The sequence below is a fragment of the Labrus bergylta genome, chromosome 2 (assembly GCF_963930695.1).
Source record: "Labrus bergylta chromosome 2, fLabBer1.1, whole genome shotgun sequence".
Taxonomy (NCBI): domain Eukaryota; kingdom Metazoa; phylum Chordata; class Actinopteri; order Labriformes; family Labridae; genus Labrus; species Labrus bergylta.
The window spans coordinates 30,642,082-30,668,803 of NC_089196.1; the positions used below are offsets into that span (position 1 = coordinate 30,642,082).

The 26,722-nt window shown below is 41.5% G+C and overlaps 2 protein-coding genes and 1 non-coding gene across 6 annotated transcripts in view; all 3 read right to left on the reverse strand.

The window, feature by feature from the left end:
- LOC110003124 (ubiquitin-associated protein 2) lies at window positions 1-16,025 on the reverse strand. 3 transcript variants are annotated; one of them, XM_065951485.1, is made up of 30 exons: window positions 15,930-16,025; window positions 13,409-13,546; window positions 13,024-13,101; window positions 12,776-12,886; window positions 12,451-12,610; window positions 12,190-12,267; window positions 11,019-11,082; window positions 10,719-10,807; window positions 10,447-10,499; window positions 10,131-10,195; window positions 9,803-10,025; window positions 9,429-9,684; window positions 9,188-9,325; window positions 8,140-8,276; window positions 7,409-7,656; window positions 7,022-7,265; window positions 6,618-6,657; window positions 6,281-6,401; window positions 5,994-6,051; window positions 5,658-5,871; window positions 5,312-5,403; window positions 4,808-4,858; window positions 4,459-4,537; window positions 4,109-4,309; window positions 3,236-3,406; window positions 2,025-2,129; window positions 1,897-1,929; window positions 1,534-1,604; window positions 1,126-1,317; window positions 1-852 (listed from the first exon to the last, which is right to left on the reverse strand). In XM_065951485.1, exons 2-30 carry the CDS (start codon window positions 13,502-13,504, stop codon window positions 757-759), a joined length of 3,564 nt encoding a protein of 1,187 aa, XP_065807557.1. In that variant the 5' UTR covers window positions 13,505-13,546; window positions 15,930-16,025; the 3' UTR covers window positions 1-756. The 3 variants fall into 3 exon arrangements, with proteins under 3 accessions (XP_065807557.1, XP_020514475.1, XP_065807565.1); XM_020658819.3 differs by lacking the exon at window positions 1,897-1,929; XM_065951493.1 differs by lacking the exons at window positions 1,897-1,929; window positions 2,025-2,129.
- On the reverse strand, window positions 10,897-10,977 carry LOC114921837 (small nucleolar RNA SNORD121A). The gene has a single exon (XR_003810151.1). It is a non-coding gene; the product is annotated as a small nucleolar RNA SNORD121A (small nucleolar RNA).
- Window positions 16,026-17,189: 1,164 nt separating the features above from the next.
- The window catches only part of LOC110003126 (kinesin-like protein KIF24), a 14,607-nt gene continuing 5,074 nt past the window's right edge, over window positions 17,190-26,722 (reverse strand). Inside the window, exons 2-15 of one of the 2 annotated variants that reach the window (XM_065951507.1) lie at window positions 26,697-26,722; window positions 24,834-24,996; window positions 24,540-24,637; window positions 23,794-24,012; window positions 23,323-23,410; window positions 22,456-22,577; window positions 22,247-22,352; window positions 21,634-21,705; window positions 21,420-21,529; window positions 20,746-21,317; window positions 19,570-20,643; window positions 18,875-19,367; window positions 18,582-18,675; window positions 17,190-18,409 (exon numbers count right to left, since the gene is read on the reverse strand). The exon at window positions 26,697-26,722 is cut by the window's right edge and continues 751 nt beyond it. In XM_065951507.1, coding sequence (XP_065807579.1) covers window positions 18,248-18,409; window positions 18,582-18,675; window positions 18,875-19,367; window positions 19,570-20,643; window positions 20,746-21,317; window positions 21,420-21,529; window positions 21,634-21,705; window positions 22,247-22,352; window positions 22,456-22,577; window positions 23,323-23,410; window positions 23,794-24,012; window positions 24,540-24,637; window positions 24,834-24,996; window positions 26,697-26,722 — 3,399 coding nt within the window. In that variant the 3' untranslated portion in view covers window positions 17,190-18,247. Of the gene's footprint in view, window positions 18,410-18,581; window positions 18,676-18,874; window positions 19,368-19,569; window positions 21,318-21,419; window positions 21,530-21,633; window positions 21,706-22,246; window positions 22,353-22,455; window positions 22,578-23,322; window positions 23,411-23,793; window positions 24,013-24,539; window positions 24,638-24,833; window positions 24,997-26,696 lie in introns of both variants that reach the window. The other variant, XM_065951500.1, reaches the window with a different exon arrangement.

Genomic DNA, 26,722 nt, shown 5'->3' on the forward strand with positions numbered 1-26,722 from the left:
TATTTCCAACTGCTCAGAACGTTTATTTCGAGGGAAATCATGGTTAAAATTAAATTAAAATATAAAATTCAGACGGGCAAGTCCCTGTTTGCGGCTTGTGTTGAAACGAGGAGAGCAGAATGCCCTCTGGAGGGGGAGGGAGAGAAAGGAAGGAGGGGAAGAGACGGGAATCTACAAAATGAAGTTTTTGGGGGGGATTAACCTGGTCATTCAGGGCATTATGTATAAAAAAAGGAAGAAAGAAAAACAGATGCAGTTAGTTATTATAAACCCCACCCCCATCTGAAATGTCCTCATATGCAATCAGTGCTAAAGCTCTCTCGGTTTTCCTTTTTTCTGGTTTCTTACAGGAAGTTTTAAATCCTTTATCTTCTTCACTCACTCTCACCATCGGATTCAGCATTTTCATCCCATTCTGTCTTTCTTTATGTAACATCTTTTCCTGCAGCTTTGAAAAAAGTAAACAAAAAGTCCTTCAAAAAATAAAATGCAGCAACCACATTTCATGTTCTACTATTACATATACAGTATATATATATAAATACATACATAAATATCTTACATGTACAACCAATTTTGAAAAGGGGGGGGAAGAGAGAACCCAAAAGACTTATGAGGACTTGTGGAGGTGGGGGGAGCGGGGCTAGGAGGCCCATGGTTGCTCATTGTGAGGGTAGTGTGTCTTTGTTTTTTATTCTCTTTAAGCTTTACACACACGCACACAGCCTTTTGGGGAAGGGTGGTGGAAAGCACTGCTCAGTTGGCCCAGTAGGGGGAGCTGCCATAGCTGGACTTGCTGCCTTGGGTCTTCTGCTGCATGCTGCTGGACGCACCGCGCTGACCTGGACCACCCTGCAGGAAACAACAAGCAAACATTATTTCATTAAAATTCTGGTTAACAACTTTTTTTAAAAGATGTATATTGATCTGCTGTTAAGAGCTTCTGTCCTCTTGAGTCCCACATAACTAGTTGAGTGGAACAGACGGTTTGCAGTGACAACTTGTTGGGAAATCATTTGGGGGGCGGGGCTTAACACAGTGACACAAGGCAGCAGAGGAAGAGGCAGAAGGGTTTTTTCTACACTGCCACTACAATGTTAATTCACAACAGGTGGACCAGTGTACCTGTCCGTCCTGTGTGAGGTGATGGTGCAGTAGCTGGGAGTGGGGCTGTTGGTGTGGCGGCAGGATGTGCAGGAACGGAGCAGGGGCGTAGCCAGGAGCTCCACCAGGATTCAGGGGCCCTGTTCCCCCCAGTGCTGAAGGCAGGCTGAAGGGAGGCGGTGTCCCTGTGTGGAAGCCCTGCTTGTCAAATGACTGAGGATAAAACAGAGACACCAAAGGTTAAAAAAAGAAAGCTCACCTGAACAAGAACATGCTTGTAAAACTGCTTTCCAAGAATTTCTTGCATAACCAACCAATCAAGTTTGGTTACATAAACAAGTCGTTGAAGTTTGATTTTAAAAGCTACAATACAAAAAGGTGTGTGAACCCTTTACTTAAATACATAGAACAGGTCGGGAGGTCACTCACCTGAGTTTTGCTGTAGATTGAACCTCCCATGTCTGGTACTCCACCAGTCCCCGACCCCGACAGTCCTGGTGCTAAGAGGAGAATGGGGAGGACAGAGAGATAGAAAGAGGGAGGAATAACAGAAGAAGAAAGTGATAGCGATAGAGAAAAATCAGGGGTTAAGGGGGAGAAGAAGAACAACTGCATCACTTCACTGATGACTGAATATTATGCACTGATTGTTCATTTCCACTGTTAGTAGAAGGGGGGCCAGCCAGTCGGAAGAAGCATAGTGAGTGAGGAGGTGCAGAGCCAGATTTCTCACTTCCTTTCACCCCTTGCATGTATCCATCACAGTGCGATCAAACACATGCATATACACACCTTCTTCCAACACATTCTTGTCTGTAGCATCATCTGTAATTGTGAGTACATCTGTTTTTCTCATGGGACAAATACCCACTGACTTGGTGTATGCTGTGAGACTGTGCGCACATGTGTCGTGTGTGTACCTTTCCCTGGGCCGCTGCCCGCTGACTTGGCCTGCGACTGGGCAGAGCCTCCGTACCCTCCCTTACTGTACTCCCCACCGTGGGCTTGAGATAGGTCATCAAAGGCTGAAGGAGGAGGAGGAGGAGTACAGAAGAAGAGAGGAGGCAGAGTGAGCAGAGGAGGAGGGCGTGGGGTAGGAAGAGAAAGGAGACCAGATGATGTGAAGAGAAGGAAAGGAAGAGCACCGAGGGGGTGGCAGAATCAGAGGGGGGGAGGAGGGAAGGGGAGAGAGAGGCAGTAAGGTAACCTGACTAACATGGCAGAGGTGTCTAAATTGAGCCGTGTCCAACTTCAGCAGGGGGTTTGAGCTATGCATGCAGCACAAGCAAAAAAAAAACACACAGGCCCAACTCCACACGCACATGCAGCATTTTGTGTACATGTAGAAAAAAAAAGTGAAATGTTGTCTAAAGGCTCCTTCAAAGTCTGTATCAACATATCGTCTCTGACTATACCTGCCAGGCTTGTCATGATACCCGATGTTTTAACTTTGTTATGATTCTGGTCAGAAAGGAAACAATATCGATACTGATGTCAATACCACAGCAACAACAATAAAACCTAATTAGCAAAGCTGCAGACAAACGCTAACGCGGTTTAAATCGCACAAACGTGCATTTAAAGAGTGCTCTCTTCTGCTTGCAGCAGCTTTAGATTGAAAATATGACAAAGCTTTTAAGCTCTGCTCTCAAACTATCAATCATGGAAATAAGAGATTGAAATGCTTTACAACTTGTGGTATTGAAAGGTATCCAAAGTGTTGACCTTAATACCTGCATTGTCTGACAATGCTGCAGTAAGACTGGATTGTCGACTCGGGTACTTGGAGCATCAATAATCACTAGACTGAATTACCAGGACTGATATGCCACTGATATAAAAATAACAAGTTCATACAATTTAAGCGACCTTCAAAATAACTTTGTATGGCTGGATGCTGTGAAAGTCATATTTTAAGTTAAATCTGGTCTGTCACAGCTCAATGAGACTAAGAGGATTCAGTCAAGCAAGATAAATTGGAAAGCTGAAATTAAACAGCTCGATTCCATCGATAAAGGAACTCTTGTATTCTCACTGAACTGGATAAAAACGTGGCTGTGTTAATTGTCTGACAGCACCATGAGTCACATCAGTGACGGACTGAGCCCTCTTGGTTTTGTCCAGGTCGTACCTGTGCTGTACGCATGCTGTCCATAACTGGGCTGATGCTGTTGGTGGTACTGATTGGAGGGGTTGGCCAGGCCCATTGTCTGTTGCTTGGCTGAAGCAGGAGGCACAAAGACGGTGGGGCCGTACTGGAAGGCTGAGGGAACCCCCGGCATACCAGCGTAGTACGGCAGACCTAAAAGATGGAGAATTAGAAGCGTTAATAAAGCTTCACAGTGAGTTATGGTCTCTTAACAGTCAACACACAAATTGACAATTACCATAAAATCTGGAATTAAAGTCGGGCCAGTATGTAAATTGAGTTAGCTTTTGGGGGGCCTTCTCTCCCAGAGGGTAACTGTCATCCTGCTTTGCGATGTCCATTGTATTCAGCAAAGTCCACAACGTGCAGCTCGTTCTATTACCATCTGTTTGCAATCCTGCTAGCTGCAGCTACACTAGTTGAAGTCCCAGCTTACAGTGACATTAAGAAGTGTGACGTTCAGTAGGTCCACTGCCAGCGACCAATTCGCCGAGCAGCAATGCCCACCTGCACTGCTCGCTTGTTGTTTTTAAATTGAGGCTTACTTACAATCAAACCAGCACCATTAAAGGTTTATTTACTCATTAGTATACTGCTATTTTCTTTAAATGCTGGATTTTTAAAGGAGGGAGAAAAACAGTTCAAACAGTCTGGTACACATCCCCGTTGTATCCCAGAACTAAGGAACTTGCAGACAGGAAGCTTTCTTTTTTTTTGGTTTACATTTTTCTCGACATTTCAACAGAAAAAGACAAATTATTAAGATTATGGTGACTAACTTGTAATGTTCTTGAGGAGTTCATTCTAAGTGACTGTGTGCAACATCCTAGTCATTTAAAAAAAACTGTTCTTTACCAGTGTATCCATAGCCTGGGGGAAGAGGAGGGTTCAGGAAGGCCTGGTTCTGTGGCTGCTGACCCTGGCTCTGTCCCTGCCCCTGCCCCTGTGATCCTGCCTGTGGAGCCTGCTGGGCCTGCGACTGTACTCCAGCTGTGGACAGGCTGGTTGGGGGGGCCGGAGACGAAGCGTCATTCCTGCCAAACTTTGTTGCCTCACCTGAGCAGAGAGGAAATTAAAAAATCAAGTTGAATGAATGGTGTCAATTGTTTCTCGTCTGTGCGACTTAGCAGCCCATTATGAATTCTATTGCAAATGTAATGGACAATAAACTCAGAATCTCAAGGTCAACAAAAAATGTGACTTACCAGTATATGGATTATTAGCCAGGCCATCTCTTCCAGGCATAGCGGCTGTGGTACCAGGGAATGTTACACCGTAATAGTCCTGTGGAGTCAGACGAGACAATATTGAAACTGAAAATATCCACACAAATTCAATAAGCTGCCAAAGAATAATTCACAATGAAGTAAGAGCAAGCCCTGCAGGACAAATGATCAGACAGCTCCATTTCTAAACTATTCAAGTTCATCTTCATGGTCAATCATTTATCAGCCAAATACATCATGTGCATGTTGTTATTTAATATGCAGGAATCATACATTCAAGCATTATGCACATAAAAAGGTTTATGAAAGATTAACACAACAGACTCACCATTGGAAGACGAGACTGCAGCATTTGCAAATCTTCGTATCCATAGATCTGCTGTTGAAATAAAGAAAACAAGAAGAGAACCGGTGATTATTCAGAATCATTTTAGGACTTCCTTAGAAATCTCACCGTTGCCTGCAAACTAACTTTTATTTATCGTCATATCCATTGTAGCTTTTAGGAGACTTTTGTTTAGTCTCAGTGTGTTCCCTAGACATGCTTGACAACAACAAAAAGACACTGAAAGCTCTACAGAAGAAGAGCTGAACCCATTTCTGTAGTAATTTAATGTAATGTAGCCACTTATAGAAACACAGATTTAAAGTGCACCGACATAAAACACCAAATAAATACAGTGATAACAGAAAGCTAAACAGTTCAGTGAGGGTTAAGCACTTGAGAAAGACATCAACACAGAACATATTTCAGTGCCAGTCCTTTTTTGAAACTTTAACCCAGGGGTCTAATTAAAACGGCCACAAATAAATAAATCATCAGGCGTGTTACCGGGTATGCTGGGAGCAAGCCACCAGGGCCCATGATGTACTGGTTAGCCAGTAGAGGCGGCACTCCTTGGGCCAAGTTTGGGGGAGCTTTTCCTGGAAAAGGGAGGATTATTTGGCTTGACTGAAGAGCATGGGAATCACTCAATCATTAATAAAGTATGTTCATGGATTTATAATGTTTATATTTTGATACATCTATTCCCCCATTGTGGGATAAATAAAGTATTATCTTATTCATAACTAGTTGAGAATCAAGACTGTTAAAATGATCAACAGGAATAATTACGTCATAATATGATCGCGTTCAAGAATCTTTTGTAGCAGGGATTTGAGTCCTGTGTACCTACCTGATGTGGCGGTGAGCAGAGGAGCCGTGCGGCTGACTGCAGCAGACAGCGTGGCGTTTGAGCCATTAGGAGTTAGTCCTGGTGCTCCAGATAGGTGCAAACCATTGGTGGTCAAGCTGCTGACAGCCTGGGGAGCAGGACTAGGATTGACAACTTGGCTGGACGACGATGAAAATGCATGGAGGTTGGCGCTGCTGCTGTCCTCATGACTGATCTGATGAAACACAAGCAGAGAAGGTGTTTGAAAAGAAACCCAGGTCAAATATATTTTATTTCTGTATTTCAAACAGTCCGAAAATCTATCTTGCGTTTGTTTTTAAGCATCGACACACTTACAGTGAGAGACGAGCTTGTGGGGAGGGCTGATCCAGACGAGTGAGTACTGGTCACGTGACTAGAGAGAGAGAGAGAGTAAAATGTTTCAGCCAGCCTGCTTACATCTGATGAAGCATTCACAGAACTTAGTAAAGGGCTCATGAGCAGGAAGATGGGAGATGGGAGATTCAGTCAAATATATTTCCACATTAAAGGATTAAGATATGTGCTTGTAACCATCATTATCTCCAGACAGAAAAGAATCATTGGGTAATATAAATCGTCATTGTGTCTGAATCATCTCTTACCTGTTGAGCGACATCATTGCTGTGGAGTGGGAAGGTGTAACTGCAGGGGAGGGGATGTGGTGGCTGGGACCACTGTCACTTGTCATGACAGGAGACTCCGTTTTCACTGTTCTTGACGTTGCTGGTTAAAAAAGAAAACATACAAGCAAAATACATTTGGAATATATTGTTTGAGAAAGACGAAGACTTATTAACTTAAAAAAAATCGATTGAGTGTGCTGCTCTTTAACAAACTTAATCACATCCATTTACAGGACTCTCTCCACTTCCTAGCAATCAATATTTATTTTATTGTATTTTATTGCAGTGCAGTACAGACAATGCTGAGGGTACTTACTGTCCTGTGTGCTCTGAGTCTTCATCCCACTGTAGCCATTCTATGAAGAGATTAAAAAAAAAAAAGAAGGTTGTGTTAAGCAGCCGTAAGATTTCCTAAGGTTGCAACCACTAACACCGAAAGTTGTGCATCATCTTTCCCGCTATCAGCATCATCTCAAAGTCTGATTCACAAAACATATAGCGCCTATGATATTCAGGTGCAAAAAAACCCCAAAAGATTGTCCTGCTCTGTGTACTTTGTGAATAAGACTGTATTCACGACTCATTTCACAGGTTCAGCGTGGTGCAAAAGCCCCACAATCTCTCAGGCCCCGAGAGACTTCTGAAAAGTGGTCAGAGGAGCTCTTAATCATTTTGTTATTTGGGCCCTTTTTATTAACACAGTAAAAGGTTTCCTCTTACCGTCATGGTAACTGCTGACTGTATATCTTTGCTCTGAGAGTAGCCCAGGTGAGGTGGCAGGGTCCTTGGGCCACTGCTCTCCACCCGGTTGGCTGCTGTGGGAGCTGAGGAAGAAGGTGGAGCGGCTGCACTAGGAAGACCCAGGGAAGGGGAGGGCGTGGCACTGGGTAAGCCCACGGATGGTGAGGGGAAGCTGGGGTCTGATACAGCTGGAGGTAAGGTGGGTAAACTGCTCATGTGGTCACTTATCCAAAGAAAGAGAGAAAGGAAGGTAAGCTTACAAACAAATCTTTTTAGGAATGTTGGTAACAAATAACTGCTAACGTAAAGCCGACAAACCAGTTTCAGCACTGAAAAAAATAAATAAATAAAAACTCTGAAATGTACCTCACAGTTCCTGGTTTGGAGAACAGGCTGCTCTGTGGCTGCTGAATGGGAACAGTGCTTGGGACAGACATGGGTGCCGGAGCTGCTGAAGCTGGGGCCTGAGCAGGGGCTTGCTCTCTGGCCGACTCTGCCTGTGCCATGTCTACTGTTCCACTACCAGCCTCAGGCCCAAAGTCAAGAGCTCCAAACTGAAGATTCAGGCCAGGTATATCTGCAGAGCCTGGCATCTCCACAGCTGACGACGGAATCTGAGAAAACAAAGAGGGCGTTGAGTAGAACGGGTGCAGATTTTGGGCAAATATGTATGTGATATAAGGTGATTTCTGTCAGAAATTATTGTAGATGGAAAACAAGTCATTAGCAGGAAAATGAACATTTATATGAATGTGACAGTATTTAGTGGTGTGTGCCCTCTGGTCATCTATGGAGATGAACAGTAAAATCATGGAACAGTTTAGCTAGTGAAGTATGTAAAGAAGAAGAACTCCTTTTTTATACTCTTTTGTTGATAATACTGCACACACACATATAGGCTGAAATACAGACACATACAGAAACAGGATCCTATGGACATGCGTCAGAATGAGTGGGCTGCCCACAGCGAGAATTTCTGAACAGGTACCATTTGATAAACATCACTTAAATATTCTAGTTTCTGAACTTGCAAGAAATACAAGGCTTTTTTTATTATTATTTAGTCTAATAAAAGTCCAGATATTGGTAGAGATTACCTTTGAGGGAGGAGGTACTCTGCGTCTTTGGGCCTTTAGCTGCCGCTGAGGGGCTTCTGTGATTGGAGGCTCCATGCCTGGCAGCTTGGCTCCAGGAGAGGCTCCATCTCTCATGGGAGGGATGGAGGACTCATGACCTGAAGGAGGTTGAAAGTGACAGTGTGATTCACAATGTTGTTAAAAATTCAAAAAGGATCAAAATTATGGAAGCTGTAACTGAAAACAGGTCAGTAATGCCATTAACCTGCAACGAATGTTATTCTGGAGGATTAGCAGAAGCACTGGCTCAGCTTCAGTACATTTCCACAGCATTGTATTGTGGTAACTGAATTAGGCCTGTAATTATTTATTTGTTCAAAGTGTTAACTATTGCTTCTCTATTCAATTGTAATACCTTAAGTTTGAGTTGTCTAGACATCCGTGTGATTTCAGAGCAGAACATGAGAATCAGACTTGTTTTTCCTCCTCATCAGTTAGGTGTTAATTAGGGCTATTGGGGTTGTGATCTTCCTTTTAAGAACTGCCAACACATAACCGTAAGATCATGTCCTTTTTATATTTGAACCTTCTAGTGAGTTGGATCTCCAAAACACCCTCGTCTGAGATGGACCAGAATGTTTCTAACTCTGATTGTGTGTTACCCCTTGTTGATTTCAGAGCATAAACCTTTTGATTAACCCTTGTGGCTCCTTTCCAGCACATCATTCTCCACTCTCTCCTTCTGATTTATAGCTCCAACCACTGTCCTGTCTCTCCCGTTAACAGGCATAAAAAGCCCCCCCCCCCCCAAAAAACTTCTCTGACCAATCTGTTGTTTGCAGTTGTTCAACTCCACCTTCTTTCTTTTAACATGTTAAAGATCCGAATGAACGAGGAATTATATTTAAAGACGCCCAGTCGTCATTTAAGCTCACACTAAACAATTTGCTGCTCCGTTACTTTTTAATTATACATTAAATGTTGTAGCTTTTATGTCATGTGGCATCCTCTGAAAACTTACTAACTCACATGTTTAATTGCCAAGTATGAGCCTATTCTGCAGTCCTACCTGGTGGTGTGGGAACCTGTGGAGCATGTGACTGGGACAGGCCCAGAGGCTCTGTGGTGGGGAGGATGGACGACTGTTGTTGCCTCTGAGCTAGCTGGCTAAGCACCGCTGATGGTTCTGGCTGAAGCTTCATCTCCACTAAAAAGAAATTGGATAAGTATTGATTAACACAACTTAATGTCTTACAGTCCTTCCATAAACTTCTGTGTTGGGTTTTCATTTTAATGCGAGATAAACTTACAGTGTTGGGCAGTAACAGGGCCGTTCTCAACCCTCTGAGGCTTGACGTCGACAGAGGGAGAAGGGGCAGCAGCAGGGTTCTGTATTGGAGGTGGCCCTGCATCTTTGGAAACATTACTGTTGCTGGTTGTGGCCAATGTCTGGCCGACTCTCTGGCCAAGCCGAGGGCCGTTGAGCTGCTCTGAAGTCCTCATGTCAGAGCTAGGTGTAGGCTTAGGCGCATTAAGGGACCCAAACCCAGAACCCAGGACAGAGGACTGTGAGAATGAGGGAAGAAAATGAGAACTCTTATGATTGTGTAGGAACATACAGATCGGTTAAAGTTTTGGCTGATGCTTGCACATGTGTAAGTGATGCATGATCGGCTGTCCATACCAGTGCAGCATGTGCGTAGGTGGTGCCAGCAGAGGCGGCATGGGCATAGCTGTTGGCTGTGGCGTGTGCGTAGCTGTGTGTTGCAGTGCGTCCATTGTGGTGGGAATTGGTAAACACCAGGCTTTGGCCCAAATCCTCGGCTGAGGGGCCATCAACTATCACCCCCAAATCAGCGTCCATAGAAGTCATTCCAGCCTTGGGTAGCAGGCTAGCCAAGTCCACACTATGGGGAAGCAGGTGGAAAGAGTTTAATTTAATTTAATTTGTGTTGCCTTGAAAAATAAAAGCTGTTTTCTGTGATTTTTTAATTGAATGGAAGAGGGCTTACTTTTGTCCAGGTGTGATGTGGTTCACTGGAGCAGAAGAGGCAGTGAATACCTTGGTCTCAGACAACTGTGGAAAAAGGATGGAAAGTATAATACAGGTATCCACCACATTAATCTAGGCATGTGAGCTTTACTCTATATTAACAACAATTAAGAGACCCACTGATAGACACTTTATGAAATCATTAAATAACGGTGTTTATCAAGTAAACCTCTGCAGCCAATTAGATTAAATGAAAGGAATCTCCTTTTATCTTATACCAAGTCAAATTAAAGCCATGTAAATCCTTTAAATATGATTAAAAAGGGCTGCCTTACATCTTCATTCCAGTCCTCTGAAGTCCAGTCTTCTACATTGCCTGTCCATGTTCCTAAAAATACAGATCAGCAGTCAGGTTAGCCGTAATGTTGTCAGCAACCAAAGTAGTGTTGTAAAAAAATAGCACCACAAATGCTTCTTTACAAAACAGAATTTCTTGGCTTTTCAATCCATTCTGTGGATAAATTTAGCTTAAAAGTCTCACTGTTTTGCGGCATTTGCATGCCAGGAGAAGCTAATACTTTTAAGAGGATTCTGTTATTTCCTTTACCGGCTCCCTCTGCGTGTTCGTTGCCATCCCCTTCCCATGTTTCCTGCCGATTTCCAGAGTTAGCAGAGTAGTCAGCAGGATTGAAGGTACTGGAATAAGTACAGAGTGGAGATAGTAAATATATAAAGGAAAGTGAAGGAAATACATTCTGGTCTATTGTGGCAAATACATGCTACAGAATGAGGAGATTCAGAATTATTTTTTTTCCACAGATTGTATTGAGATATGTGCTTGTTATTACCATCATCATCTCCTTATAAATCTTCAGGTGCAATATTTACAACAAACATATATTCTTACCCCATTCCCTGGGTGGAGAATCTGTTGCCAGCAGCTGCTCTTCCTCTCCCACGAGTCCCTGTCCCTGAAGAAAACACAAAAACAGATGACTTGTACAGACTGGTCCTTTACGTGACCAAACATTTCTACAATGATGTCTGAGATGACTCACTGCATATTTCTCAAGAACATTATTTGATGTTGACCCGCCTGTCTTCTTTTTTGTTGAACACCTGCATACATTTCTTTTAATGGTGTCATGCCTGATTTTCTTATCTAAAATGTCGCACTTTTTCAGGCCTTTGCTAAATATGGTATTCACTAATACAGTGCAAATTAACAGGAATAATAGCAAAACAATTATACAGCTGGTCTTTTTACAGGAGACTAAAATTGTCTTAATAAATAAAGATCTGTTTTTGACCTAGAAACACTTTTTCCTTGTGGTTTTACCTGACATTTAACAACCACACACAAACACAGCCAAGAATATAAATATATATATAAAAATTTCTCCACTGATAAAGCATACCCAGCTATCTTGCAATTTTTCTAAAGAAGACCCTGATGATCCTCACCTAGATAAATTGTTAGACAGCAAGCCCACAAATCCAGTCAGACTCCCCCACACTTCCCACCTTCTCAAATCTCTTGCACTATTGACAACATCCCCACACGCCCCGTCACACAAACACACACGCACACACACACACACACAACCCCACACGAGCAGCTGTGGGGAATGAACACATTCCAGACATGTTGAGTGCTGCAATGCTTTAAAAGCCTACGGACACAAATAGACAAGCTGCCAACTACGTCACCAAAATATGCAAAATAACAACGAGGCATAATACATAACTGCACTCTCAAAAATAGGCATTACAACGTACATAGATTTTCACATGTAAAAGATTATTTTGACCACATACACCATGGCATACAGGTAAACAGAATCAGATTTGCCTTGACAATATTTTGGCTTACAAAAGAAGCTTCCAGTTTACTTTTGAATTGGCCCCTTTTCAATTTTTATTCAGTGGTAATTGAAATCTCTTTACAACTCCTAAGACTTTTGAAAATTTGAACTAACTGGAGGCATTAGATATCACTTTTTCATCGCTCTATTGTAAACATTACTGAGAAATCATGAACAAATGGCAATGCCTTCAAAAGTTTCCGTTAAACTCACCTCTTCCCCGCCCCCTGCGTCCTGGGTCTCCCCGTCTCTCTCCAGGAGCCACCTCGAACCCATTCTCCTCGACCCGACCTGGAATAGAATGATAGACATATATAGCTTAGTTAATAAAGCAAAAAGAAAAGAAATCGACATTTCAAACATGCATCACACAAAGAGGACACCATTTTTACAGACTTTCATACACAAATGCATCGACACAATCCAGACTACTCATCCTCCAGACTGGGTAAACATTGTTAATTCCTATCTTACCTTCACGCCCTCTGCTGATGCCTCTGCCCCTCCTGTTAGACCCCCCACGTCCACGACTGGTCTCCCTCTCTAGTCCTCTCTTCTCCCTGCTGTCTTTTATCTCTGAGGGTCCTCCTTCTTTCCCAATGTTCCGCTTCTTCCCCACAGTTTCCCAGGAGTTCTGGCAGATTTAAACCAAAGAATTAGGTTGACTCAAAAATACACTTTTACTATGGCTGAGGTTTTGAGTAGTTCATGTCATTTTAGTTTCCGCAAAACCTACGAGCTGGCATATGAAAATGGAAAACAAGCTGTGGTGTTGATGTAATTGCATATGAAGACTTACTGTGTCAGAGGTGCTCTCCAGCAGGAAATTGATGGCTCTGTTTACATCTTCGTTGCAGTCATGGAGGGCTACCATGCACTCATCTTGAGTCTTCCCAGTAACCTCAATCAGCTGTGAGAGTGCAAAACAGGAACACAAAGATATGGGTTTCATGACCAAGTGATGCAATAAGGATCACATGCACCATAAATCAAAGAAGATATGCCATAAATATCGTACAAATATGTGAATATGCACAAATAGATTACCTGTTTGACCTTGTCCTCAAAGTCTGCATCATTTTTGTCATAGATCATCTGGGCTAAACGAATCTGTTCTGCTGTGGCCTGATAAACAATCAAACATGAAACAAATTCAGTGAGAAACAAAACAATTAGGATACAAGACAGCTGGCATTTATAGGCAAAGGCCCTACAATCCTTCTAAAACAACAAAATAAGAAATTGTCCCTTAAAAGCAGGATGTTAAGTTTCACATATCTCACATTCTACGTTCATTATTAGTATTACAACTTTCTATGCTAAACATGACAATCTTTCATTTGTATAAAAATAATCGATGAGCTGTGTTTCAATTGTAGGACAATTAATTATGCCTGATCACAACTTTGTATGTAAAACAGTGAGAACCCACCTGTATCTGTTTCTGTGGTTGTGTTGTTTGTGTGGTGGTGGGCAGCATTTTGTCCCGAGTCCCCCGGGATTGGTTGCTGACCACTGAAGTCATCATATACAGTATATACAAAACAATGTATGTACAAAATAGAAAAATCTGTGAGGGGAATAAAAAGGACAAAATGGGGTCAAATGACAGCCATCAGTTACTACATGTCAATTCCAGATACAATTTCAAACTGAATAAATGGCGAATTACTAAAGGCGGGGAAATATATCGAGTTTTTAAGATATATCGATATATTTTCAAACAAGATATCGGGTAAGACAATATCGATATAGTATATGTTACATTAAAATAACGTTACAGAGGTGCCAGGTCACCTTTTTCCTCATCTCACTGATGACTGACTGTCCCTCTTAACCCTGCTCCTCCTCTCTCTCTCTTTTATTGTATTTAAGCAACATTTGTATTTTATAATATTACTTTTTAAATTCACAAACAGGTAGTTTATTTTTCCATGTGTTTTCACTGTTAATAAAAGGCATATCGATATATATCGAGTATCGCCATTCTACGGTGGCTGGGAAGTGCAAAGCAAAATTACAAAGTGTTAAACACTTTTACAAAATGTGAGACAAATTTACATTTTGATTTTTTTTTTTTTACATTTTGTGAAACAAAATTACAAAACCAAAAACACTTACCAAGGACAAAACAAATGTACAAGATGTGAAACACTTTTACAATCACTGAGACAAATTTACAGGAGGCATAACACTTTTACCAGTCACCAAACAAATTTACAAACGACAGAATCTTGACGGAAAGGGAACGTACAAAAACGACAAAACAAAAACAAACAAAATGACCCCTCACTCCATCACTTCCGGGTCACTTTACTGACATTCGGTACATTCCCATTTTGTCAAGATTCTGTCGTTTGTAAATTTGCCTCATCGCTTGTAAAAGTGTTTCACATCTTGTAAATGTGTTTTATTAAATGTAAATGTGTTTTTTCCTTGGTATAAGTGTTTTGGTTTTGTAATTTTGTTTTCTAAAAATGTAAAAACATTTGTAATTTTGCTTTGCACTTATCAGCCACTGTAGAAAGGGAATGTACCACGACAAAAACAAAACAAACAAAATGACCCCTCACATCACGTCCGGGTCACTTTACTGACATTTGGTACATTCCCATTTTGTCAAGATTCTGTCGTTGGTAAATTTATCTCATTGATTGTAAAAGTGTTTCACATCTTGTAAATGTGTTTTTCAAAATGTAAAGTTGTCTCACATTTGTAATTTCGCTTTGCACCTCCCAGCCACCGTACCATTCAGATAAAAAACATCGAGATATAACTTTTGGTCCACATCGCCCGATTACGATTAACTTTAACATTAAATCACCAGTCAGAGACGAGCTGTTGTCATGTAAGTATACCATGTAAGACTACAACCCCATCTGTTGCCCCCCCCAACCTCCCAGTTTAAATTTAGCCAGCCAAGTGGGACTGTCCTGGTGTCATCTTACAATCCTCCCTTAGACATTAAAAGAGCTGTGAGTATGCACAAGCATATGTTAAGTATTAATAAACACCTCATTGCCCAATATGAGATTTGATTTCCAATGGAAAGTGAACACAATACAGTGGATGTGTGATACCCTGACCACCTGTCTTACATTATGTCACACACAGTTTCTGGTTGCTAAAGAACCAAAATGACAACAAATGTGTTTTTAATGGGTGTGGACAAACTACTGTGAGGGTTGAAAACTGTCGACGTAGCGTTTAGCTGCTTAAATCAGCCTCTTTATTCAACGGAAATGAACCCAGATCGTGTTGAGATGAAACTCAAAACAAGTCTGTAACCTGAGCTGCGCTGGCTCACGTTAGCTCGCGTTAGCTTCAGCAGGCTAATCGCTTCGTCTTTGTTCGGAGAGATTCGACACACACGCTCTTCACGAAGCGTTTTTAACAGTCAAAACACACACAATTCAACTCTCAGTCGATGATATTACTGTCCGAGCGGGATGATAACCTCGGCAACACAATAACTAAACGACAGTGACAAGTCGGAAGATGTTTCCCTTTGTGTAAAAAAAAAAAAAAAAAAAACCCGAGAGAGAGAAGCTAACCATGCTAACGTTAGCATCTGTGTAACTGAAAGGAAAAGCAACACGCGTGGTGATAGCGTTTAACACCGGCTGATGTGAGACACCGAGGCGGGTGTTGTGGACGTAGTTTGACTGAAAAGGAGGGTAAAAGTGTGACACAAAACGCGTGTCCCGCTCATGTTTCGGGTGCAGACAGCAGTCGGCATGTGAACGGCCCGTCCGCTCACAAAGCAGCGCCGCAGCCCGGACTGTAGCATGCGAGCTACTTTGTTAGTTAGCATTTTCAGCGAACAAGACGAAGCTGTTCATCGAGTCAGTCTCCTTAAACTTCCTCAAAAACTACACCAGTTCACGCTCAAGTAGTTTAAATGTCTTAAAAATCGATGTAATCAGCGGAATAAATCTTTATTCGTTCTTTACCTGCTAACACGCTTCGCTCAGCCAGCAGCAGATGCTGTCACGTGACCCCACCGCGCCGTTGTTGTACGGTGTGGAGCCGAATCAGCCAATCAGAAGCCGTCAAGCGGGTCAGGTGGTTCTACGGGCGTACCTTTACGTGCGCGTTCCGGACGGACAGGGAGCGCGCTTTGTTAATAAGTTATGTACCTGGTAGAAACAGGTTTGATTTTTCTTTTCTTCTCCTGTGTACGGTGGCTGGGAAGTGCAAAAGCAAAAATTACAAAGTGTTAAATACTTTTACAAAATGTGAGACAAATTTACATTTTGAAAAACACATTTATACATTTTATGAAACAAAATTACAATTTACGGTGGCTGGGAAGTGCAAAGCAAAATAAAAAAATGTGAGACAATTTTACATTTTGAAAAACACATTTACATTTTACATAAACAAACAAGTACATAAATAAATGTTCATAAAAGTATAGAGGAGAAATGAAAATCATAAATAAAAGTTGTAATCATAAATAAATAAATTATAATCCACTCAAAGATATCGCATGTTAAAGTACAGGTGCGAAGTCAACCCCAAATTAAACATCACTCTATTGCATTAGTGAAGCCAGTACAGGTCTCCATCTTGTTGTGAACGTTTCTTTTGGGAGTCTTAATTGGTATGTAATTTGTTCCATTTGGTATTTGTCCCAAACTTTCCGGATCCATATGTTGTAAGTGGGAGGGTCTGGTTTCAACCAGCGTATGGTGATACATTTACATTTAATAAAACACATTTACAAGATGTGAAACACTTTCACAATCAATGAGACAAATTTACAAACGACAGAATCTTGACAAAATGGGAATGTACCAAATGTCGATAAAGTGACCCGGACGTGATGGAGTGAGGGGTCATTTTGTTTGTTTTGTTTTTGTCGTTTTTGTACATTCCCTTTCCATCAAGATTCTGTCGTTTGTAAATTTGTTTGGCGACTGGTAAAAGTGTTCTGCCTCTTGTAAATTTGTCTCAGTGATCGTAAAAGTGTTTCACATCTTGTACATTTGTTTTGTCCTTGGTGTTTTTGGTTTTGTAATTTTGTTTCATAAAATGTAAAAATGTTTTTCAAAATGTAAATTTGTCTCACATTTTGTAAAAGTGTTTAACACTTTGTAACTTTGCTTTGCACTTCCCAGCCACCGTACCTGTGGAGAACTCAAACTGCCAAACACTGAAGCTGTCTGGGCTTTAAGCCAACTTCTAAACACACGCGCGACGCACATACCTTAATATTTACAGTCTGTGGCTCACACACACAAACTAATTTGTTTTATTGGAAAAACTACATATTTGGACATTCAAAGCAATGATCAAATCTCCCACAGACTGAAAAAAAAACATGTTTATTTCAGGACAAAGAACAATTTATCGTAGTAACGAATTCTTTCCATTGTTTAAATTCCTAAAAAGAAACAATTATATCTCTAATGACCTGAAAAGCAAAACTAAATGCAATCTTTTATCATATAAATTATATAAAACTGTAGCACCAGAACATTGTTCTTTGCAAGCTCAGTGCAAAATATTGTAACATCAAAAGTTAGGGTTTAATAAGCCCAGTACAAAACCAAACACATCCAACAAGCTCATGTCTCAAAATGGATATATATATATATGTTTGTTTGGATTTACACAAAAAAAAACCTCTAATTTTTTAGTTGTTTCTGTCTGACCATCAGGCCCAAGCTGAAGATTAAATAATAATTTAAAAAGTCCAATATAAGCATAAACTTCAATGCCTTTACAAAACACTGACCACTTGGATTAGTTTGGATTTGAAGATACTGTGTGCAGTAAATAAAAAGCAGCAATTAAAACAACTTGTTTAATACATCAACCCAGTGTTTTTTTTTTATCTTAGTAAAACAAGTATTTGATGGTTACATTAAATTCTGTATGTATTAGAATCAGCATGTATGCAGGACACAGATACAGAAAACTCCCCGCATATCTGCACACAAACACGCGCACACACACACACACATGCATAAATATACTGATGGACATAACATTCCCAGATTTTAACATAGTAATCCAATACATCATGGCATTCATCTGAAACTCTTCCAAAAAAAACACACCACACACAAGTAAGATTTTTCCAATTGTTGATTGTCCAAGTAACATTTTAAATAAAATAAAAAAAACCTTCACTGAATTTATTGTTTTAAGTGAGAAACATATATTGCAGAATCAAAAGCACAACTTTCTGTAACAGAGATTTCTTCTTCGTAAAGGTCACACTTTCATTGTAAAATGAGTAACTTGTTGTGTTTCAAGTAATTCAAGTATTTGGATCATTATTATGTTCTCTTTGGTTGTGATAGTGTGCCGAGTGAGAGTGACTGAGTTTGAGATATGGCTGCAGCTCAGCCATCATGCTTTCGACACACCGAGCCTTTCTCTCCATGATCTCCTCCAGTTTGTGAACATACTCTGAAAATGCCTGTTCAGAAGGAGAGAAGAGAGAGAACAATTAAATCAATTAAAACAATTTTTAGAAAAAGGGAAAAAGAAAGAAAGGATTTTTAGAAAAAGGGAAAAAGAAAGAAAGGATTTTTAGAAAAAGGGAAAAAGAAAGAAAGGAAAACCCAAAATGCTGCTTTAAGTTTTCTGACCATGTCAGGCTGCTGGCACAGAAGATTCCCATCTTTATGAAATAAAGCTTCCATCTCTTCCAGCTGCTCCCAGTGGGCCTGGATAACACGCCACCTGGAGATACAAAAAATCTTTATTTTCTTTTTTAAGAAAGTCTGTATTATTTTTGTAAGTTAAGGATGAAAATGAGAACAGACTTTGAAATCCCTTAAGTTCATTTGGGTTTCAGTATTATCATTTGCTTTGGCCTCTTAAACACAATATGGTCAGTATCAATATAAGACGGCCAAATTGTGAGATTTTTGGTACTTACTGGGCAACATCTGAGTCTTCAAAATCAGGCAGATTTATCATGTTTCCAGTTTTCTCATTGCCGGTGCTCCCTTGAACATTTGATTCTGTCCCTTCATTTGGTCGCTGAGAGATGTTGGAGTTGCTTGAAGAGGTAGAATGAACTGTGTGGCGTTGTTTTGGTGATGTTTTCAACCGTCCCGAGACACTTTCTGATGGTGTTGTTGAATTTGAAAGAGGGAGTTTGTCGTGCATTTTGTGGGCACACTCTGGCGGCGGTTGGGTGGCACCATGAGTCTTAAGATTGTGTGTGATGGGTGTAGGATTGTTCCTGGAGGGTTGGACAGATGATGAGATGGACTGAGTGACAGAAGTCGACGCAGCACTTGTCGAGGGTTTGAGTGGGTCTTGGATGCTCAGGACTTCTATAGTAGGACTCGTTTGAGGTCTCTGGTTGATCTCCTGGTTCCGGAGAGAATACAGCAAAGCCTCAGGGACAGGGAGCTTCATGATACCTGAATGAGACAAATACCCATACAGATGAGTAATACAAATATTTTTCAACACAAGAGGTGTGCTTGCCCCTGACAAATATCCCATATTACAAAAAAAAACCTAAACTTCATGTTTTCAAAAAATAAAAAATAAAACAAACCAACATTAACAACTCATTAAAACTAAACTCTAATTAAAAGCAAAATTCAAAACCACAATAACCTTGCTCAGTAGTGGTCATTGTTACGTGGTTCGAGATAGAAGCGCCATGGGTCCTTCCTCGTGTCATCTCCAGAAGTGAGAGGCAAAATTCCTCTTCTCCTCCGTCTTTCATCGCCTCGTCCAAACACGCGATACGCTCTTTTTTTTCCTCTCCCTTCCTGCTTTCATTTCTTCCATTGTCAGGAAAATACAGCGAGCTGGTTTTGGGTTCTCCTCGGAGGAAAGAAGATGTGGCGGCCCGTTGGTCCACTTGAAGCAAGGAGATACTCAGAGGGTCCATGACGGGGCTAAAAGAAGCGTCTTGATGAATGACGCCAGACTTTATGGCTTTGGAATCAGTGGGAGAAAGTGTGTCTGATGGAGTGTTTGAAAATTGTCTTGTATTGGCATCAGGTGAAAACAAAGGTTTCTTCTCTCTACAGCTGCCTGATGGCACTACAATCGTGGATTTCTGCGGTCGTAGAGGCAGGTCGTTTGAGGTGCCTTTGGTTTGATAGAACTTAACGGAAGGTTCACTGAGTTTATTAGACTTCAGGAGGGTGTTGGTATGTTCACAGCCGGGGGAGAGAGGTCGTTCTGCTGGAGCTCGATGATGGGATGACTCAACAGCAGGTCGAGTGAAAAGGCCATCGCTGTCATTGCTCCATGATCCATCATCTGGGATATCAGAGCGGTCCTCGCCCTCTGCTCTCCACTCCTCTGAATCACAGTTGTGAGACACTTGTGCCTCGACAGCAGCTGGTCTTGCACCTGTCTGTTCTGTCTCTGTCGCTGCCTCCCAAGCCCACCTCCTCCCTCCCACTCCTTCCATCCCAGCTGGCCTCCAATCGTCTCTTCTCACTCTTCCACTTGAGTCACCATCACCGACCTCTTCCTGATTCCTACAGCTTTGAGAGGTCTCTCCAGCGGGGACAGACGACATTAGTCCTCCATCAGCCTTGGCTCCACACGACTCTAAAACTTCTTTCAAACCTTGATGTGTAACTGCAGAAGCCGAGAGACGGGAAGAGTGTCGGAGCGATGAACGAGAAGATGGAGAGGCAGAGGAGGCGTTGGAAGGAGAGAAAGACGGACCTGTAGAAGGTGAGAGGAGATGGAGGGAAGAAGAAGCAGATGAGGGGATGAACTGCTGAAGCTGCTGGTGATAACGTCTCAGATGCATCTCTTTCTCCTCACCCCTTTCATCACTCTTTTGTAAATCTCTTCCCCTTTCAATTTCTACTCCAATAGAGTCTGCACCGCTTCGTTGTTGTCTTCTCGATCTTCTTTCTCCTTCTATTCCCCCTTTCCAAGTGCTTTGTTGGTTTCCCCTTTCTCTTTGGTAGAATCCACACTCCCTGGTGATTTGGTCGCCCAATGAGTACCCTGCACCGTCACTTTCTTCAAACCTTTCTCTTCCTCTTCTTCCTCCCTTCTCACCTGCTGTCTTCCTACTATCCCCCGTTCCCAGTAAACCTCTGACTGGTGTAATTTGTTCCAGTTTAACTTCCTCTCTACGTCTGCTGCTCTTGGGTGTGGAGCAGAAAATTGGGCCTCCAGTGGCCAACCTCGTGGTCGGTGTTGTTGGAACAGGAGCCTCTCTTTGCCTCGCTAACTTCGGCTTTTTAGGGGGGCTTTTCCCTCGGATGCAAACGCCGCTGCCTCCACTAGTGCTGCTGCTGCTGGTGCTTTTGGACAGGTTACGTTTTGGGGAGGTTTTTCCTCTTCTCCCTCCTCTAAGTCCTCCCTGTCCTTTCAACTCCTTCACCCTTCAACACATTACAACAATGTAATATCAAGTACCAGATATAGATTGTAATTATGAGCTACTATTGTCCCGTATCATATATCACACACACACACACACTTACCGGTCGGCGTATCTCAGTGTATTAAGTGTGTGTTCGGTTGCTAAGTGACCAGGCGAAATGTTGGCAATCATGCATGTCATCGAGTCTCCAATAAACGAGTCCTTCAAAACCTAAAATGAGATCAACACGACCCAAGACACAAGAGAGTTTATTCATCATACCATGATATCTATGCACACTTATCACAAACTACAGAAGAGTTGTGTAAAATTACCTGAGTGAGTTTGCTTTGCCTGAAAGGTGTGTGCGACTGCTCTTGATCAAGGGACCGGATACATTCTTTAAGCTGATAAAACAAACGAAGTTGGGAAATATTAAACTTTAAAGGCTTTATATGTGATTGTTTGATCCAGCAGGTGTCGTCCTGAAGCTCCAGCATGAAACCAAAACAACTCGCGCTGCATTGTTGTGTTAGCATGCTAATGCTAGTGATCTTTATTATGCTGGTATCTTCACACTGCATGTAAATTTACCTGAAATGAGCGTGATCTAGAAACACAGTTAAGCAGTGAGTACAGTATGTTATTCTTCTTTTCTCTAGTCCCTCAATTAAACAACTTTTATACACGAGGGGAGGAGTCAGCCGGCCGTCCCGGCGATGTAAACAAAGTGAAGATAGGACTCTGAAAACTCTGAAAACATCACAGACAGTGGGACTCGGGTGTTACACCCATTGTAGACAGTCATGACTCACAGAGTTATTTTCAGAGGATATACTTGATTTATATTACATTTAAGTGTGAAAAATCACAAATAAAGCCTTTAACACATCTGTTTGATTTAATGTGCAGCTTGTGAGTGTATGACAATCAGTGTGTGTAGCTTACAGCCAAGAGACTCTGATTGATCTCAGCTCCCTCCATACGACTCTGCCTGTCTGGTTCTCTAGTATCTGATGCCCTCTCACTTCCTGCCAGGTCCACAAACCACATCCTGTAGACACACAAACCCACATTTGTTTTACAACTTAAGAGATTTCACATCAGTAACCATAAATTGATTGATAATCTACATAAACTTAGTCGTGCTCACTCACCTACCAGCGACCTGCTGGTTTGGACCTCTGAGCTGAATCTGAAGCAGCGCGTGAGAACGAGAGGAGAGCGGATTCACTCCACTCACCCCCTGCGTGCGTTCCTCTGTGCCCTGTGCGATCACCTTTACAGTGCAATGAAAAATACAGGAGGAGGAAGACGAGAGAGAGAGACATAAAGGTTTTAAAGCACGTTCAAAGAGATTATTTCAGTTTTATATAGGGAACTCAGAAGTTTGCTGGTAGATCTGTGAACATATAAGCACAGAACTAGTGTATTTTAGGTGCCTGGTAGATAACCAGGGAGGGGCCATGTCATATGACTTGTAAGCTATTATCAGAATGAATAGTATTTACATTTACTTTTCTAATATATATGTATTATAATGATAATAATAATAATAATGGTGCAATAATATTCAAGGCTCCTTCAACCCTGAAGACTGCCGGGATTGCGCTTGATTTTTCTGAATACCTTTTTTGTTTCAGGTAACTTTTTTTAAAGGGCATGAATAAATGTGGGAATGGAATACATTTTATTATTTTCTTTTTGAGGAGCACAACAGATTCCATTGTGCAATGACAGAGGAATAATTCTATTCCTAAATTGGAGGGTTTAGGGGCACGGCCTACGATAACGGTTTTGTTGCTTGCACCACATACAGAAGCTATAGTCCTCATCGCAGCGCCCTGGGTTTGAATTCGACCTCAGCCCTCTGCTGTATGTCACACTCTCTCTTCCCTTCATTTCCTGTTTCTCTTCAGCTGTCCTATCCAAAAAAGGCAAAAATGGTCCTAGAATATAACTTTAAAAAAAAGCTTGAGGGCTTATCTCTGAACATGGACCCTATTTTATGAACATGCTCAAACCTTCAGCAGTGAGCTCACTGAGTCCACTCTGACGTCACGCAGCCCGGCAATATGAACCACCTTCTGTCCATCTTCCCTCGCAAATAACCTGAGGGAGGAATTAAGGAAAAGAGAAAGAGATTCGTACGGGGAAATAGTCGAAAAAGAAGTGACTCAAGCTATAAAAGAATTTCAAGCGTTAAAAAAGGACATGCTGGTTCAATCTGAGGATGTTACTAAAGAATACTTTATCCTTGTTGGACATCTTGGGCTTTAAGGACACAAATTGCAATTTGAAAAATCATATATGTAAGTATATAAGTATATTTACTGTTGGTAATATAACATAAACATGCAACTAGTAATTCAGCGTAAAAAAATGTCATAATCAAACCATCAAAATACACTTTTTTTAATTGTTACTTTCTGGTCACATTTTTATCCTTTACTTAATGCAAGCTCCACTATATGATTTTTTTTAAACACACACACCTTTTCCTGTGGTCCAACAAGTCATACAGCTGCCCACAGTAGATTTCAAAGAAGCTGACATACACCTGAATGGGTGAGTGCATGTTTTTGTTGGAAAGGTGAGTAAAGATGTCCCGGACTGCCAGGGCGTACAAGCCCGGTCTCCTGGGAGATGATCCCAACATGGTGTGGGTTTTTCCTGCACCTGTTTGCCCGTATGCAAAGCAGGTGGCCTTGCCTCTGTGGACACACGACAGCAGCATAGATAGTTTAAAAAAAAGCTCGATGTCATAAGCCCCTTTCACACATGCAATCCTGAACATTTCCAGAAAGCCTGCCCCTGATGAAGGTGTTGGACGAAGAAAACTATGATGATGGTCAAAGCTACATGATCCCAAGATGTAAATTAGAGGCTGCCGGGAAAAAGCCGAGATAAAGTCAGGGTGAAAAATGTGTTCGATTGTGTTGCGAAAAGTATTTGAGGACAGCATGTCCACACATTAAAAGATGGATTAAAAACATGGAGCTGGGGGCGGCGGTGATCTAGTGGTTAGTGTGTGCCCCACATGTATGGAGGCTATAGTCCTCCAAGCTGGTGGCCTGGTTTTGAATCTGACCTGTGGTTTCTTTTTCCGCATATCATTCCCTACTCTCTCTCTCTCTCGATTTCCAAATCTATCCACTGTCCTCTCTCTAAAAGGACATGGAGCTGAAAAGCCACGAGCATGTACCTAAAATGTTGCATTTGGAACAGATGGTTACATTACCCTTTGAGCACGTGCTGCACCAGAGGATAAGTTGTTCTTCGATACACATCCTCATTGGAGCTCTCCTCCCCAAAAACCTGGTCGAAGTAGAACCTGTGCTATAGGGACGGATAAGAAAGGGGGGGGAGTCATGACAACAGGTCGGGGAACAGCAAACTTTTATAAACATTAAAATAGTGTGATGATATGTGCTCATTAGGAGGTGCTTCAGTTTGTATTTTAGATGTGACTAAAGTTAATTTACTCAATTAAATGGAGATTTATCATCGTCTCCTCCCTGAACATTATATCTACCTGTAGTATGTACTGCGTGAGATCCACAGCCTCTTTGCTCTCATGGACGATCACACACTCTCCGTTTGGAGTTGTGACGACATCTGCCTCTCCTCTCCTGCACTCTCCGCGTGTTTGAGGTCTTTTCCTCACGCACACACTGATCCGCTGCCCGCCTGCCTGCCTGCAACACACATACAAAAACACACACAGAGCACATACGATCAACAAAGGGAAGATCCCGTCCAGAGAACAGTCTTTGCCGATGCAAACTTCATGGAAATGTCCCGATGCAAAGAGAGACCAACACAAGTGGAATCCTATAAAGTTGTAACTCCATGTAAGCTTGTTCCTGTAGCTATAAGCATTTAATTTGCTGATTTTTAAGTAACATTTCTGCTTATCATGTTGTAGTTTGGATTACCTGCATACAGACACTGTGGTGCCTTGTAACTGCTTTGTTTTGCAGTTTCATAATCATTTACTAAATAAAACATGGACGTCATATCACTGATGTCACCCATTGTTTTGTGCCCTTTGAAGGCAAAAAGTGGTCGCCATATTGGGAAATACTCAATCAATCCGGTAACAGGCAAAGAGGTGGATTTGAGGCGGGCCTTAAGCCTCCTAACAAACAATTTGCTCACCTGTCAGTCAAATCAGTCCAAACCCCTGACTATGCAAATGTATTCAAAAATCCCCCCCCCACCCCTCTGTCAGTGTGTATGAATAGATGAGCTATAGAAACCAATACTATTATTTTTGTAACATATGTTGGAGCTATTTAATTGTTGTTAGAATGAGTTTTGGTATTTAGTTTATTAATATTTGGGTGTTGTTGTTTATTTAATTATTCTACACGTTTTCTTTATTTAGAATAGATTTTGGGTAATATTTTCTTTTGCTAGTTATTTGTTTAGTAAATTTAGTTTTGCATTAGAATCTTTTTTTAGGTATTTGGGTAACACTGTGGGCACCAGAGGTTATTTAAGTAAGAGGCAGGTAGAGGACCAGCATGCACCTGGGTGGGATTATGGTTTTTTACCAAAGCAAGAGAGGCAGCAGGAGACACGATTTTCTTTGTTCTTTTGTTTGCTTTCTTTAAATAAACTGCAGATCTCCTGCATGGACATTGGATTTTTTTTGCCTGCGTACATCACATCCCCCATGGTGCATCAGTGGTCATTTGATTATGTTTGATATTACTTTATTTAGATGTTTTATGTTTTTGGACAAATAGCCACTACAACATACTTTAAAGCTTTATTTCTGCTGAATTCTATGGATTTAAAGTATCCAAGGTGGGGATGAATTGTATACTGGCTCTAACGATGAAAGAGAACCACAATGTAATCAGTGTGTAGTAAATTAATGAAGCCTGGAAAGAGGAATGTCCTTAAAGAGAGAAAGCGATAGAGAGCATTAGAATGAGATCGAAGAGAAGGCAAAAAAGTGAGGACGTCAAAAGGAAAAAAAAAAAACACATTTGCTTGGATTTTGAGGCCTTAAGTGGACACTCAAAGAAGTGCAGAAGTGCACTTTTTGCACTTTGCAATGCTTTATTTATTCTACACTGGAGGCTGGTGCTTGTTAATAACAAAGGTCTCTTGAGTTCTGATTTTTATTATGGCAGCTTTTCTTCGTAATTTCGATACAGATTTAACATGAACACATTGGGAAGGGAGGTGGGGCAGCAGCTGTTAGGCTATTAGATGTGATGGATGGGCCATGCCATGTGACTTGTAAGCTACAGGATGCTGGGGTTTCCCTCAGGATCAATCACATACTTATTTATCCATCAAACTCAATGCATAGCAAATTACTGCATTGATTTGTAATATGAAACAAGCAGTGCAGACAAAGAAAACCCCCCAGGTCACTTACCTCTCATGTGCTGCAGCAGGAGAACT